At 54.5% G+C, this 16,033-nt stretch overlaps 1 protein-coding gene across 2 annotated transcripts; it reads right to left on the bottom strand.

Annotated features, from left to right (window-relative positions):
• Positions 1-1,344: 1,344 nt before the first annotated feature.
• ALX3 (ALX homeobox 3) lies at positions 1,345-11,704 on the bottom strand. Of its 2 annotated transcripts, XM_073234437.1 has the most exons (5): positions 11,334-11,704; positions 5,975-6,291; positions 2,903-3,031; positions 2,287-2,521; positions 1,345-2,160 (listed from the first exon to the last, which is right to left on the bottom strand). In XM_073234437.1, the coding sequence occupies exons 1-5, from the start codon at positions 11,608-11,610 to the stop codon at positions 2,039-2,041; spliced, it is 1,080 nt and encodes a 359-aa protein (XP_073090538.1). In that variant the 5' UTR covers positions 11,611-11,704; the 3' UTR covers positions 1,345-2,038. The 2 variants fall into 2 exon arrangements, with proteins under 2 accessions (XP_073090538.1, XP_017522106.2); XM_017666617.3 differs by having other exon boundaries at positions 1,345-2,521; positions 11,334-11,701.
• Positions 11,705-16,033: the final 4,329 nt, after the last annotated feature.

Raw genomic sequence — 16,033 nt, 5'->3', positions numbered from 1 at the left:
CTTCCTGTGCCCTCCCCAGCCAGAGCCTCCCCCCCGCACGCAGGGCCCACTCTGGCCTCTGCCCGCCTCTCCTGCTCTTGATGCACTGGTTTCTGACTCAGCTTTCTTCTCTTGTCTGTTTCTTCCCCATTTGTGCTTCCTTTGCTTTCCCAGAAGATCCCTTCCTCTTCCTTCTCTCCACCTCTTTCTAAGTTGTGAGAGAGGGAATGAATCGTTTTTCTTGACCATTGCCTTTTATCTCTGGCACCCAGCACAATGCCTCGCACAGAGTGGGCGCTCAATAAACATTTGTAAAACAAACTAATCTCTCTGCATCCAACATTGTGGAACAGGAATTTTGCTGGCCACTCCTTGGGTGAGGAAACTTCTAGTGCAGTGGCCTTAAACCTGGAGTTAGAAATGTAGGTTAACCTCTGTCTGTCAGAGGAAGCTGGGATGCCTCTTCCTACTATTCATTCTTCCCTTCCTTCCCTCCTGATGGACACAGGGCCCATGCCTGGCCCTCAGAGCCAGGATCAGTACAGAGAGGAGAGAAGTTGCCAGAAGCCAGGCCTCTGAGTGAAGTGAAGGGATGAGAAGGAAGACAGGTTTCCTCTGGGGGATGCTTAAGCCTAGTCACAGTGACTGTCTTGGCCAGAAAATATGATGTAAGGGGGACTTGCTATGTCTCTGGATATAAGCATGGTGCTGGCGTCTGTGTGCTCGGGTTTCTCTGTGCCTGGAAGAGGAGGCACAGGGTGGGGTGGCTGGGCTGCTAGCTGAGGCTGGGCTCCTGAGCAATGTGGTTGTGTTTACTGGGAGGGTGGGAGGGCCAGGCCTGTTTTTGTCCTGCCTTCCAGGCTGTGGAGATAAGGCAGAAAGTGGGGATGAAGGATAGAATGGGTAATACTCTGAAGCCACAAGAGAGAGTCCTGGCTTTCGTCTCTGCCCCTCAGATATGTGTCTGGGGTGGCTGGGAGAGGGGAGCCACCCACCCCAGCTCAGAGGACCTTAGAGCCCTTGGTGGGCTCCTCAGTCTTTATTCCACTTTCTTTCCATGGTCAGTTCAGCCACAGCTTATCTCCGTCTTCTCACAGCCCTTCCCACCCACACCCACACCCCCATTTCCCCTTACAAATAAGCCCAGCAGCCTTAGAGCTGACTCTTTCTGCCTCCTGTACCAGCCTGGACCACAGAGACCCCAGGCAGGTGACAGGGCCAGGCACGGCATGCAGACCCACCTTCCCCTAGCCTCTGGGATCCCTTTTGGCCCTTCAGAAGGGCCTGGCCCAGCCTGGACCCTGGGCACAGACAAGCCCTAGAGCAACCGAGTGCCAAACCCTGAGGATATAGAGTCACCTGGTCTAAAAGATATTGCCACCTTTATTATTATGCTGGGTAGCACACTTTTTCTAACAAAAATATGTTTACAAAACTGGAACTCAGGATCTCAGGGGTTCAGTCTGTGGAAATCTGTTTTATTCTTACCAACATCTAATGAATAAACCAAGAGAGCCTACAGTTTCCATGGCATAGCTTTGGCCTGATCCCATGGAAGAGAATCCAAATATTTGGTGGTTTCTGGTGGAATTTCTGCCCCCTTGGAGGGTAAGGAGGACTCCAAGTATGTTGGGGTAAGGGTCACAGGGCAAGGAGTAAGGGTTGGCCGGAGTAGGGAGACTGGGGCACTTCACACAGACCTCCAGCTTCGGGGCCCTTGGAAGCGCCAGACACTGGGTGCACGCCCCCTGGTGGTGGGAGGGGGAAGTAAGGCCAGCCCTGGGTGGTCATTCAAGACTGGTCAGTCACAGGGAGCACCTCTTTGTTGAACTTGTGTTCTCCTCCCATTTTTCCTGGGTTCCCTGAATGAGGAGCCAGTTAAGCCATTTCAGCTGGAGGGATTACAGTTAAACTTGGATGAAGTCAGAAGGAAGCAGGGCGGTGACTTCCTCTGGCCCAGAATTTAGGTGAGGGGCTCAGTGTGTGGTAGGAAAAGTCCTGCCTGCCTTGAAGCCCCCTTTCTCCTGGGAAGCCCCACATTATTTTAAGAGAAAACATGCTAGCTTTTTCCCTGCGTTGACTGAGGGTCCCAGCTCTGCCCAGGCCTCCAGGAGTCATTTTGGGGCTTGGAGGCAGAGGGGTGTCCTCTCTGGCATCCAGGTTGGGGTGGGGTGGGAGCACCTGGGAACAGAAAAGGGGGTGGAAAGCTTAGTCTGCACTTTCATACAACTGATCACGTGGTCCAGTTCAGCAGGCTGGGCGGCTCCTTGGGCTTTACCCTGAGTGAGATGAGGCTTGGGGACTTACAGTCAACATCGGGGGAAGGCTCAAAGCTGTGGCCCTCTAGGGCAGGGGAAAAGCCATGGATGGAGTAGATGCCAGGGTGGGCTCCAGGGGAGGCTGACACCCCCATGAAGCCAGTCACATTCCCATGAGTGTGGGAGTATGGAGACATGCACGGGGAAGGGATGCCCTCCGATGACATTAGGCAGGGGCCCACCGGGCTCCCAGACCCTGGACTGGGCCACAAGGAGTTCTGCAGCTGAAAAGAGAAAAAGAAGGCCCATGAATCAGTAGCCCCAGAGGTTGCTTCCTTAGGAGCTCTCTCTTTGCCCTTCGGGCTCCAGAAACTTTCTAAGAAAACTCCACTTGGCCCATATTACCCTCCTCCTCCTCCCCACATTCACTGTGGCATCTCAGGATTCACTGTGCCACTGCCTCTCAAGAGGAGATTTTCTTCAGTGATCCCTTTGGCTGCTCTGCATGCTTCATTCCTGAGAGCCCCACTTTGCAGAGGAGGAAGTGATTTACCCACTCCTACATAGCCCTAAGGCTGCTCCAGGTCTCCCTGGGGCCAGAGCTCACACTCTTGCTCGCTGCTCCAGGGGATGTGGCCAGGCCCTGCCTTAGGGTGGGGTCTCACCTGGGGGTGGCTGTCTGTTCGGGGCAGCACAGAGATGTCATAGGCAGATGTGAAGGGGTTCCGTCCCTCCTGGATCTTCCCATAACGCTCACGCTTCCGCCACTTGGCTCTGCGGTTTTGGAACCAGACCTGGGGGCAAAGGGGAGAGGCTGAGGAGGTGATAAAGTGGCCCCGAGGAAAGGAGCCATTGGGAAAAAAATTGAAGTTTGTATCCTGCTGCTGGGGGTGCTCTTGAGCTGCAGGAGCTTTTCTCAGGGCCAGGGGAGCCTGGGATGGGGCCTAGGAAAGGCCAAGCCAAGGGCTTATTGGCCTGATGGGTCAATCCCCCTGCCACCACATCCCCCAGTTCCCAGCTTGAAACACTCGGTCCTCCTGACTGTGTCTGGTAAGGGTGCCATGTGGCTCCGTAGCATCAAAGTCCCTGCACATTTCCCAGGTGTACCAGTGTACATGTGTTGGCTTCCTAGCCCCCCTGCCTCATCTCCTTGTCTAGTGTACCCACCTCACTACAGCTGAGAAATCTTTAAAGATATTATTGTTCAGGTTCTGGTCCTCCTTAAACTCTCTGTGGCTCCCAGTAGATCTCAGCCCAGAGACCAGCTCCTTGACAAGGCCCCTTGGCATTGAGTCCTACCCTCTTCACAGCCTCATCTCATGCCAGGCAGTAACACCCAATTCTTCCTAGCTGCCTCTCAACACTCAATCCTTCCAGCTTGCCTTTGAAACACTCTGCTACCTTGCTCCTTCTGGCCTTAGCCCAGGTTTTCCCTGCCTGCGCTACCTGTCCCCCCACAGGTATACCTGAGCTGGGTACCCCCTGCACTGACCCTCCATGATACCCTGGTATCTTTTTCCTTGTACTTACCATATCATATTACCATGATCTGTTTTGGAATCTGTCTCTCCCAATCATTTGTGAGCTTTTGGGCAGAAAAGTCTGTGCTGTGCACATCTGCGTGCATATCCATGATGAATTTGTCATTTGGTATATGCTCTATGACTGCTACACTTAAGTGTACTGGTGCATGTGTTTTGTATTCTATCATTTAATAAATATGTATGTGTCCGGTCCTGGGCTAGACACTGACAATATCAAAACCAAGCAATCCCTTGCTTTCCAGGGATCTAGCTGGGAGCCACAATAGAAGAAACTCTGTGTGTGTAAAAGTGACCTCACCCAGCCCTTCCCACTCCCCTGTGTTCATTCCTACTCATGCAGGCAGGTAAGGCCTGACAGCATGAAGCTGGTGTACTGCTAGCCCCCTTGCCCGCTATTGCAGAGATCCCAGAGCAGGCCTGGGGCAAGGTCAGGGAAGGGCCACCCCACCTGCCTGACTGTATCAGGGAAGGGCCACCCCACCTGCCTGTCTGGCCTTCCTTTCTTTACTCTCCCTCCCCAAGAGGCAGATGGAGCCTGGAGCCAGGGAGGCTGATCCCTTTACTGGGAATTCTCCCATCATCACCCATTCTCTCTAGAGCCCCCACCATGGACCTCTGTGGCCTGTCCTCTGCGTTGTCCTGCGTGTGGTCACCTTCCTCCTCCCAATGGGCCGGGGCCTGTGGGTGGGTGTCATGCTTCTGTCTGAGAAAATGTCCCTACTCTAGGGATTCAGTCACTGGAAACTTCTCTTTTGGGTCTGGGGGCCTTGCAGCTACCCCTGCAACCAGGGTTGAAAAGGCTTAGGAGAGGAGTGGGGAAAGCGTGTTCACTTCCTCCAAGCAGTTCTGTAGGGGTAGTTATTCAGACCCCAACCCAGAGGCTGCTGAGGCATCTGGAGCTTTGACGTTCTGGGTTTCCATGTGTATATGTGTCATCTGGGGTTGTCTCTCACCCTGATGGCCCCAGATCCTGGGGAGCCCTGGGAGGACAGACCTAGAAGTCTGTTTTGGGTGTTACCTGGAAGGAACATGGAAGCTGGAGGACCTTGCAGAAAAAGGGGAACAGCCCAAGCTTCTCTGGTCTTATGTTGAATCCAGTTGTAGGGCCTTCTCTGTGAGATGGCAGCTGGCTTCTTTATAGACTGGTCTGCCAGTCCCCATAATCCGTCAGAGCTGGCCTCTGTGCCCAGTGCCTTTGACCAGAGTCTCTGGAGAGGCTCCATGCAGGGTGTGATAAGTATCAGCTCCACCCCTACTATTCCCCTCTGTGGGGCAAAAGGGACTCTCCTTTGCTCAGAGGTCACCTCTTCACTATCCCTGTGCCCCTCTCCCAGTACCTCCTGCTTGGCATCAGGCTCCCTGCTGTGTATCAAGCCAGTTCAAAGCCAGGCAACAACCATCTTCCTCTTGGGCCAGATTCTTACTGAGGTTCCTATCCTATACCCAGCCCTCTGCTTACCAATTTCATTTTCTTTCTCACTTCCAGCAAGCCTTGGACATGGGCTTTCTCCTTTCCCCTATCCCCAGCATCCTTCTATCCACTCCCACCCTGTCCTCACGGGCCACTTTCACCCTACCTGAAATTGGCCACAGCCCTATCCAGGAAGCCATGGGTCCTATTCTGTGTTGGGGGGAGTTTGTTGGGTGGGGAGGGTCTCCTGGCCAGGGTCTTGGAGTTGGCAGGACTGAAGGTCAGTCTCTGGCTCAGGATGGCTTTGAACATACTAAGTTTGAGACCCCCAGTGGGGACACTCCTATTTTAGGTGGCCACCTCAGAAGCATCCCTGATATGTGTTCAGCATTTCACTGCTTCCAAAATGCTGTCACATCTGTGATCCTCAAAGATACCCCTGAAGTAGGTGTTACTATCATTTTCTGTTTACTAAATTGGGAAACTAAGACAGAGATTCAGACATGCCCAAGTCACCTGGTTAGCTAGAAAGGGGCAAAGACTCCCACGTGGGTCTTTTGACTCCAGGAAGCTGTTACCCCCACACCCAGGCATAAGCCTCAAGTTGGGCTGCAAGCCTGGGGCTGCAGCAGAGCTGGGCATCCAGGAAGGACAGGCTGGGGGCAGGTCTCTGGGACAGGTAGCCCTGTGTGGCTAGTATATTCTCCCAGCCCTGCCATTGCCTGGCTCACAGTCTGGGTGGTTGGGACAGCCAGAGAGCCCCAGGCCCCGGGTGCCCTCACCTGTACCCGGGCCTCCGTGAGGTCTGTGCGTAGAGCCAGCTGCTCCCGAGCATACACATCAGGGTAGTGGGTTTTCTGGAAAACTTTCTCCAGCTCTTCCAGCTGGAATGTGCTGAAGGTTGTGCGGTTACGGCGCTTCTTGCTCTTGTTCTTGGCCAACTCCATGGAGTCAGGGAGTCCCGGGGACAGAGGGACACGTAGGCTGGCGAGGCAGGGACCTGGGGAGCTTTGCAAGTTAGAGGACCCGTCTCTAGGGCCCCCTCGGCAATCCAAGGGTAGCTGAGGGAAGCTGGCAGCTTTGGAGGCCTTCTCCTCAGCTGCAATGGAAAACACAAAAGAGGAGGATGGAAACAGAAGCAGGGGTTTTTGTGGGTGGAATAGAGGGAGGGGGAAGAACACTGGCGCTTCAGTCCCCGCCTCTCCCTTCCTTTCTCTTCCCTTCCTCCCTTCTGGGCAGCCACCCTCCAAGGGAGCCTGGCATTAGGAGGCCTGCCTGCTGAGCCTCCAGCTGGGGAGGGGACCCTGGGGAACCATGTGCTCTGTGGTCTGGGTGGATCTGTGGGGCCAGAGGGGGTTCCTTTCAGGGAAGTGCTCTGTGGTGGTGCTTCCCACAGGGTGTGGAGGTGCCAGGACTGGCGCCGTGGCAGGGGCGAGAGGCGGGGGTGAGATGGGGTGGATGACATCTCTCCGTTTCTGCCAAGAAGTGCCTCCTTGTCCCTGGCTCTGCAGGCCTTGGTTCCCATGCCCCGGTGCCCATACCTCTGCAAACAGGACCAGGCAGGTAACAGACAGACATATTCGGACCACCTCTGGCTGGTCTGGCTATGCCTCATTCTCGGAACCCCAAGTCTTAGGGCAACATTAAATCCCCCAGCCCTGAGATACGAAGGGCAGGATGGGGCAAAGAAGTTTCAAGGGGGATTGTCTCATTCCTTCAAAATTGTGATGTTTGGGCAAAGACTTACACTCCAGTATTAGAGAGGCAGGAGACAGGCTGTGATCAGAGAAAGAGAGTTGGGCACCAGCGTTGAAACGGGGCACAACCCCCAGCCCCATCATTCTCCTTGTCTGCCCTCTCCAGCAGCTTCTGACAGTTCCCCCACTGCCTGTGATTAATAAGCAGGGGAGACCTGATTGCTGTCTGGGAACAGTTGCCAGCAGTCCCACTGCAACATGCTAACCCTCACTCGGGAAGCTTGGTGGAGCCCTGCCACAACTGGGACGTGGTGAAAAATAGGTCATCCTGATCACCCTGCCTCTGGCGAGGAACCCCAGCATCACCATGAAATCTCAGCAGCCCTCTGGGATGCCACAAAGAAGCCCCACTGACTCACACAGCCCCTTCTTGGCTCTGGGCCCATCCCCTGCAGGGGCCTGGCCACAGGAGGCCCAGCAAGCTGGCACCAAGAGGCAGTTTCTTTTCTGCCAGAACTTGGTGCAGGATCAAAGCTGTAATTGGGGAAGATGGGACCAGAGAGATGGGTTTCTGGGCTTTTGCATCTGTGACGCTGTCTGCATGGTGGAAAAGTTGGGCAAGGTCTGCCTCAACTGGAATGTGGTCAGTGACCTCTCAGGACTGCCCAGACTGTGAAATAAGCCCCACGTCCTGAGCATGTCCTAGAGTCCAGGAGAGCCCCACAGGGCCTGCAGGCAGGGCTAGCCCAAGCACTGTTTCCTTCACCCAGGTGGAGGCAGCATAGGGGGGAAATGCACCAGCCCTGACTTCTGCTCCTGGCCATCATATTTTCATTCTAGGGGTAGGTCCATCTGGTAGGAGCTTAGGTAGGAAAATTCATGGAAATCGAAGCAGATAATTTAAAAATGGCCACAGAGACTAGGAGACTGAAAGGGGAGACCCCACACATATAGTGGGCCTGAGAGGAGGGGTCTTAGTGTCTTGGATTCAGAGGGAGGTCTTGCTGGACTGTAGACAGAAAAGGGTGAGGGTGGCTCAGGGATGGGGCCAGGGGAGCATGGACTGCAGAGGGCTCCAAAGCTCTGAAGCTTGCTCATCTGGACCTTGGGCCCTTAAGTCTGTCCCAGTAGGATCTGCCCAGAGGAAGTAACCAGATCTGGCGCTCTGAAACTTGCCTTCCTGACCAGAAGCCACCCAGCTACCAGGGTAAAGGATGAAAGTGCAGCAGGATTTCTTAGGATAGCTACCTGAAAAAGGGCCTCGCATGCCTGTCCATTCTACTGCCCTCCCAGGGGGCCAGAGAGCTTCTCCCCATTGAATTGCCATTGCCCCAAGAGCTCCTCCATCTGCTTGGAGGACTACTGCGGGGGCAGGGGGGCATTCCATTCCCCTTCTTTGGGCCACAAGAGCATGCCTTGTAGAACACCAAGGGGCCTCCTGAGGAGCAAGGCACAGAAAAGAGAAGAATAGAGTGGGATAAACAGAGGACCGTCAAGGGAAGGCAGAGTGGTTACAGAAGCCACCAGTTGGAAGCTAAGCTTGTGTGGGCTGTGTATAGGAGTCACTTGGGTCTGGTGGGGACACTGCATGGTTAAGGAGGAGTGCTCCTGTAGGAATCTGGGAGCCTGGGGCTCAGCACTGGGGTGCCCAAGGCCTATACACACACAGCACTGCGCCCGCAGTGGGTAGGGCCTGAGAGAAAGGAGCCAGGTCTCTGAGGCTATGGAACTCTGACCCTGACTCAGCCCTCAAGCGGTCTACACTCTCCCATCTCTGTGGCTGTGGAGCCCCTACTATCACAAATGGTTACTAGAAGCCAGGGCAGCCCAGAAAGGTGCCACTCAGGCTGCCTTCTGGGAACCCCACTGCCCCTCCACGTATAACTGTTGGATCAACCAAAGGATGGCTTTCAGCTTTCAAGGCATATTCTGGGCCCGCACTGTTTCCAAGAGATCGCAGAGCGCTCTTAGGCCTGGGCTCCCGCAGCTCTGGTTGGAGACCAGAAGCCAGTACCGGCAGAAACGCCGAGCACAGGACCCCAGCGAGGCCTCGGTGTTCTCCCTGGAGTTTCCCAGCCTGGGCCTTAGAGACCTCAGTCGGGGCCGACTTGGAACTCTCGTCAAGGTCAGGACTTTAAGGTTATCCGGCTCAGGGTCTCCACGGCAGCGGGTGCGTTCCGGTCAGAAAACCAAGCTAGGGGACAGACTGGGCGGCTGCTGGCAGAGCACTAAGAAACAGTTGGGCACTTCTTCGGCCCTCCGAGCAGCCACGCGCAGAGGGCTCACGGGTGCCTGGCACCGCCAGGACGCGGCCGGGGTCGGCCCGAGTCTGGGCGCCCGCCGCAAAGGGCCGGAGAGCCGCGCGATGCGCCAGGTTCTCGAGCGCGCAACTGCCCAGCCTCCGCAAAGATCGCGCGCAGATGGGGCGCAGCTGCGCGCTCACTGGTCTGAACTGGAAACGCTGCGAGATTCCTCCTTTGCCCACCACTTCCCACCACGTAGACTGCGCGACCCGCGGCCCGTACTTCCCTAGCAGCCCAGCTCCACCGCGCGCCGCGCTGGCCGGCTCCACCGCTGGGGCCCTGGTCACCCGTGCGCCGAGTTCCACCCAGGCACCGATAGGCGAACGGTGGCCGGGCTCTCTACCCAGGCTCCACTCGCGCCCGCTGCACCTGGTTTTCGTTTGGCCTGTCCTCCGCTCAACTCGAATCGTTAATTTTCTTCTCTCACTTGTTCTCATTTTGCTATTTGCTGCTCCTTTAGGATGTATCTTCTTTTCTTTCGTTTTGTCTGCCTCTACTCTCTTCGTACTTTCCCTTCTTCTCCATTTATCCGCTTCGTTCGATGCTCCACTTGCATTTTGTTTTCGTTCGCAATTCGTTTATTTCCTTTCGGTTCTGCCCAGCTTGCCGACTGCCATTTACCTCTGGCTCTCGACTTTCCTCCGTGGTTTGTTCAATTTCCCTTTCCCTCTTTTTGGTTGTTTACTCTCTGGTTTTATTCACATGCATTTCGTTGTTGGCAGTCTCGCCGTCGCTGGGTATCTCCCCGCCGCTCGTTCTGCTCCAGCGCTCTCCTCAGTGTGCTGGGCGCCGGGGCCGGTGCTGGCGCCCGGGCGGTCCGTGAGGGATCCAGCGAGCCCAGCAGGGACGCGGGCCCGCGGGGTGGGTCCTGCCCAAGACAGCGCGCCAAGCCAGGCCGGGTACCTGTCGACGTGCTTACGGCGCTGAACGGCGGCCGCCGTCTGGCTGGGATCAGAGGAGCCAGGCCAACTGCTTCTCATTAAGTCCCAACTGTGGTTTTTATCAGGAGAGCCTCTTTCAAAGGGCACAGACACGAAGCTCCGCGGACTCGCTCATTTCCTCCGCTGACCCCCACACACCTCCCAGCCCTCCTCTACACATTCCCACCGCCCCGGCTGGTGGAAGGCCTGAGCTGTTTGGCCACTCTCGGAGGCCCGCGAGGCGCCAGCGGGGCACAGGCGGGGAAGAGCCCATCTCCGATGGTCCAGATCTGGGCCTAAGCTTCTGAACGCGGCGGCGCAGGTCAACCAGTGCAGTGGGTAGTGGCGGGGCTGCGAACCCGCCTGCCAGGGGCGCGGCGTTCAGGCGCGGTTTCGGGAGATGGCGTGGTCCAACTGGCCTCAGCGCTAAGGGCACCGGCCCAGGAGCCCGGGACCTCTAAAAGTTAGGCCGCCCATGTTGCTCCCGACGGCCAGCGGTGACGATCCAGTGCGAGAAAGGCAAGACTGCGAGAAAGGCGGCCATCACCGTGCATAACGACCGGAGAGGCCAGGTTAGTCTGAGAAATAAGAACACACTTATTCCATATTGAGAATGGCTCTGCCATTGCGGGACCAGCCGCGGCCACTCCGCCGAGCGCCTAACGCTCTGGCAGCCTTTTTCCCTCAAAAGTTGGGCCTGGGGAGTAGAGGCCCGCGGAGGCCAGGCCGCCGCCCTCGGCTGAGCCCGGCGGGGCCACTCTTGGTCGGCTCCCAGCCTCCGGGCCCTCAACGGACGCCAAACACAAAATCCGCGCTTCTTTTCCCCGCTTCTGGGCCAAAAGCCCAGTGTGGAGCCCGGGTCCTGGGCCCGGTCCGGGCTTCTGGGTCGGTGGCAGTTGCAGCCCAACTCCGGCCAAGCGAGGTCTCTCTTGCCCTGCCTCGGCCGCCCTCGGGCCCGACGCTGTCGCCGCTCCACTCTTTTTCGACCTCCCGCCTCCCGTTCCCGCCGCTGGAGGCACGGGTGACCCTGCGCTGCCTTTTGCCCGACCTGGACCAGCGCTGGTCCAGCTTCTGAGGGAGCCGTGGCGAGGGGCAAGAGGGTCAAAAAGTTGAGAAATAGGCGAGCGGGAGCGGGAGCGGGACGCAGGGAGGCCCGTGCGGGCCCAGGGAGGGAAGGAGAGCGGGTCGGGGCTGCGCGCTACGCCCCGCGCCGCGCATTACCTTCCGCGGGGCCCTCGTAGAAGTGGCTGCCGTTGAGCCCCGAGCCGGGCCCGAGGTCCTGTAGATACTTGGCGGGCGGCTTGGCCGGCTCTGGGAGGTAGGGCTCCAGGGGCCCGCAGGCCGGAAAGCGGGTCAGCCGCGGTCCGCGGGGCGGCACAGGGTGCAGGTGAGGCGCGCCAGCGGGGGTCGCCTGGGGGCCCGGAGGCTCGTCCCCCGTGGCCGCGTAGGGGCCGGGGCCGGGCCCCACACCGAAAGGCGCGCAGCGCTCGGGGTCCATGCCGGCTCGGGGCGCACAGGCCGCCGGGGCTCCGGGGCTCGCGCTGCCCTCGCGGCCTGTAAGCGCCCGCCAAGGGGGAGGGACCTGGGCGCGGGGGCGCGGAGCCCCCGGGAGCGGCGCGCGCCGCAGGGGGCGGGGGACAGGGGAGGGGGCCTCTCCTCTGACTTAATGCTGGAACCATCCACGTCACGTGCGGCCCCGCGCAGGTTAACCCCTCGGAGCCCGGGAGCCCCCTGATTCACCCCAGCTCTTGTAGTATCGGGGAACTTTGGGATTGAGGGAAGAAGCCACCTCCTCTCCAGGGCGGGGTTCCTTTTATCTGCCCATCTTGGTGGGTCCCTTGCTCATAGCAGCACCCTTGATCCTGATATCCAGCCTAGAGGCTCTTGCCCCTAGAGCGGTAAGGTGGTTGGGGGGCGGGTTATGGCGTGGTAGAGCCCTTCTCACCCCCAACAAACGCTTTTAGGCCTGGTCTCCTGACATTAGCTTGGGATAAGGGCTAGGGGCAGGTAGGAGCTGGGCTGGGATTTTACCTAACTTTGCCGGGAGCTGGAGGAATGTTGCTTCCAGGTGAAACACCTCCCATAGAGATCTCTTGTCATTGGAGTCATTGGGAGTGTTGTGTGGACACAACCTAATCTGGGAATTGGAGCTGGGGATCTGCGGCCTGGGCACTATCACTAATTAGCTGTGGGACCTTGAACCAGCCACTGGTGTCCTCATCTGACTGTGGAGCTTGGACAGAGGCAATCCTCAGAGTCTTCCTATATGTTCCTGGTGGTTTCAGAAGCAGAGGCAAGGCCAGAGCAGATGGGCATGGCAAACCTTCACAGAGGCGGCTTAGCACTAAACAGAGTCCAGCAGCAGCCGCATTTGGAGCAGGTGGAGGAAAAGAGGAGGATTTGGGACTTGAAGAGCAGGCATGGAGGGAATGCCTTTCAGTGGGCAAATAATCTGGAAGCACCTGGGGACCCATTGGAGAGAGGCTGTCTGCAGCTCAGACTTTAGGGCTCTGCTGCCCCAGGCCTGCCATTTCTCAGGAAGGCAAGGATGACCGCATCTCCTAAGAGTTGGGTCCCTTCAGCCAAAAGGAAGTATAGAACTAGTATAGGACCTTGGTATTTCTGAGAAGAGAAACAACCCCTATCCTACCTAAGATCTGTCTGGGAAGGGATATCCGAGGGCCCTAGGACCCTGCTTACTTCTGTGGATAGAGGAGTCTGAAGTCTGGGTTACACCATTTTTTATTTTCAATGTCTCTAGAGACTAGTGAGAGGAGTGGGGAGTCAAACATCATTTGTATTTCATTTGAATTCTCAATTTTAAAGGAATCCAAGAGGCCTGGTGTGAACACCTCCTTCTTCCGCTGGGGGCTTACAGGGGTTTTCTTGGCTGTCCTCAGCCAGAGTTGGGCTGTAAATCAAGGCCAAACAGAAACCAGAAGCCTTGCATCTCAAAAGTAGTCATTAAGCCATTATTAAACATACCCCGAGTTCTCTGAAGCCTTATTGGTTTAAACACCACATTGGAGGCATTATGGCCATTAGGGCCCCTAATCACAGACTGCAGGCTGGGACCTTGCAGAGATGGGAACACTTGGGGCTGTATTTCCAGCCAAGAGGGAGGAGGCTCAGCTGAGAATTAAGTTTCCTTTTTGGCCTTAGCAGGGAGATCCATTCTCCAGTATCCCAGCTCTGGGCAATCAACTTGCATTGATCACTTTGGATCATTAGTAAGGTGTTTCAGTAGTTATTGGGGTAGGGCCGTGGATATTGTTGACTTTTTTGGAGCATGTTAGTGACAATTCAGGACACCTTTTCAACAAAGTTATTAAGCGGCTTACTGTGGAAGAGGCAAGTGACACAGGAAAAACATTAAACCAACAGTTTATAAACTAGGTAGCTTGGCTTAAATGCCAAAGGTTTTGCCTCAGGTGATAACTTTCTGAGCCTCAGTTTCCTCATTATAAAAATGGGCCATGCACATGGATATTTGAGAAAAACTTTTGTTTTGATGAATGTGATGAACTGTATTAATTTAAGAGATTATTATTATCATTATGATATCCAAAAATGCCCATTTTTCAAATAGTGGGAGACTTCTGTCCCCAGACTGAATGGGCCAGAGGCTGGGGCTGAGCAGAGACCTAGGGACCCACACCCTTTCCCAATTCCAGAATTCCTCCTGTCATTCTCCCACTGTCAACCCTCCTGTCATTCTCCCACTGTCAACAAAGCCAATTTCCATGCTGGGATAGTATTGCCAATTAAACTGAGGTGGCAGAAAGCCCCAGATGACATTCAGTTTAGATGGGTAGATGGAGTTGCCCTTCTGAGAAGGTTTTCTCCCAAGACCATACAAGGCAGGGTATGTAGAGGAGAATTTCCTGCTCCCCCTTTAAGCCACTATTACAAACACTTACCTTTATATATACATGATCTGGGAAGAATTTGATGGGGCAGGTGCATAGAAAACACAAAAAACTGCAACCTCAGAGTTACTCACTTTTCCTTCTTAGGAGGGCTGAGAAATCCTGGACCACAGGGGTCCTCATTTTGCACATAAAAACAATAGGGAGTACTCACATAGTATTTATAGTGTGCCAGGCACTACCTAATATAATCTATATACACTGGTTGATTTAATCCTCACAATGACCGTGTGAGGTAGGCATAATTATTATCCCCATTTTACAGAAAAAGAGACTGAGGCCATAGAAGAGAACCATTTGTCCAGGGTGGACAGAGCCACTTAGTGGCAGAACCAGAATTTAAGCTCAGATCCATGGTCTGCCACCTGACTGAATCTCAGTCCTTCTTCAGCTAACATAATAAAGGTGGAATCATTCATTGCACACCCTCATTCTACCAGAGGAAGGTTCAAACTTTTTCCTGACTGGAAAGTTGAAGCCAGAGTGGATCACAGACAAAGTCGATCCCAGATAGAGCTGCACTGCTGTCTTCCTGGTCACCAAGTGGCAATTTATTGAGCTTGCTGTGCCCAGTTGTGGTGGCCAGACAGTAGATGGAAGGTGGTTTCTGCTAAGCTGAGAGCAAATGAAACAGTGTCTATCACCTGAGAGGTTTTACAACCCACTGACACAGCCAGGTGTGGTGCAAAATTTGGAGAGAATTTGTGAGTCCCCATTCATGCTGTTTAATATCCAGTTGAAATTATGAAAGCATTTGTCACTGATACATTGTCCATAGACTGAAAGAGATGAGCTGACAGGCTGATCCAGATAATACCAGGTCCTATCATGAATAACTTAAAAAAGAAACCCTCTCTGTCTGCTGAGAAAAAGTTTTAAAATGGAAACGATGCTTACTGCCCGTTCCTGTGCAACGGTTTCACACTGGCTAATTGTTTAATTCATTCAATAGGAGGACCTCTTAGGTGACAGCATGTGCTGGCACTGGGATATAACAGTGAGAAAGACAGATGGAGTGTACATGCCTTCATCAAGCATACTCTTTGCTGGAGTGTAAATGTATCCTCCACAATGAAAAAAATAATCATTTGGATGTTAATTACAATGGAGTCTGGTCTCGAGAGCAGAGTTCTGGCTTCTAGACTCAACCATAAGGTCAGTTCTGAATTAGGGAAACATCAGTCCCAACTACCATTTTCCTTTAATTTTTGACTGCCGTTAGCCTATATGAAGGCGAATGCTATCCTTTTTCTCCCACTGAATATTCAAAAAGGGGTTGGAACGATGGGAAAATATGACCTCAGATCTGACATTTGTTTGACATATACAAAACTTCCTTCTAGACAGGAAAATCTCAGTTTTTTTTTTTCTTTGAAGGGAAGACAGTCAGTATTACCCTTGTCCTGTTTAGACTCTGAAATCCTAAATTGATCCCTATGAAAATTCTGGGTTTGGGAGCCCAAGTAGATTGTTTCTCATTAGTGACATTCTTCCTGGAAGGTCAGGCTAAGGAATGGTAAATAAACCTTCAGATCCGGTGCTTCCTCCTCACCCATGATATTTAAAAGGAAGAAAGCAGGGGGAGGGAAAAAAAGGCTTTGTGCTCTGGATACCCAGAATCCTTAGCTGGGATTCTGACAATCCAAGCTGAAGTTGTGCTTTGGGGTGAAGCTTCTGGGAAATTGGGTGCTATTTTTTCTCTTCCACTGATTTGATCTTTCATTGGGAAGGCCACTTAACCTACCTGTACCTCATTTTCTCCCTTGGAAGATTGAGGGGAATGATTCTGTAATTCAACTTTATTGGAATGAATAAGGCAGTGTTTATACAGATGTTTCTTGAGCCTGACTCCACCCTGAACCTATATTTCTCTGCTCATTCTCTCTGCCCACTTCCCTGGGGTTAGGTTGGAAGGGGGGTAGAGGCCAGGGAGGTGGAGCTTCGTCAGGGATGCAGCAGTGTCCTGAGGGCCTGGTTTGCCCTGATGTTTGC

This window comes from Manis javanica, chromosome 4, assembly GCF_040802235.1.
Source record: "Manis javanica isolate MJ-LG chromosome 4, MJ_LKY, whole genome shotgun sequence".
Classification (NCBI taxonomy): Eukaryota; Metazoa; Chordata; class Mammalia; order Pholidota; family Manidae; genus Manis; species Manis javanica.
This window is presented reverse-complemented; position numbering and strand designations above follow the sequence as displayed.

Bases quoted from the DNA above. Each gene is read 5' to 3' on its own strand.
- ALX3 (XM_073234437.1), bottom strand. From the start codon at position 11,610: ATGGACCCCGAGCGCTGCGCGCCTTTCGGTGTGGGGCCCGGCCCCGGC. The intron at 6,292-11,333 runs GTAATGCGCGGC...TTTCCATTGCAG, and splicing joins CTACGAGGGCCCCGCGGAAG to CTGAGGAGAAGGCCTCCAAA. The intron at 2,161-2,286 runs GTAAGTCCCCAA...TTCTGTTCCCAG, and splicing joins GCCTTCCCCCGATGTTGACT to GTGCTCCCACCCCACCCCAA.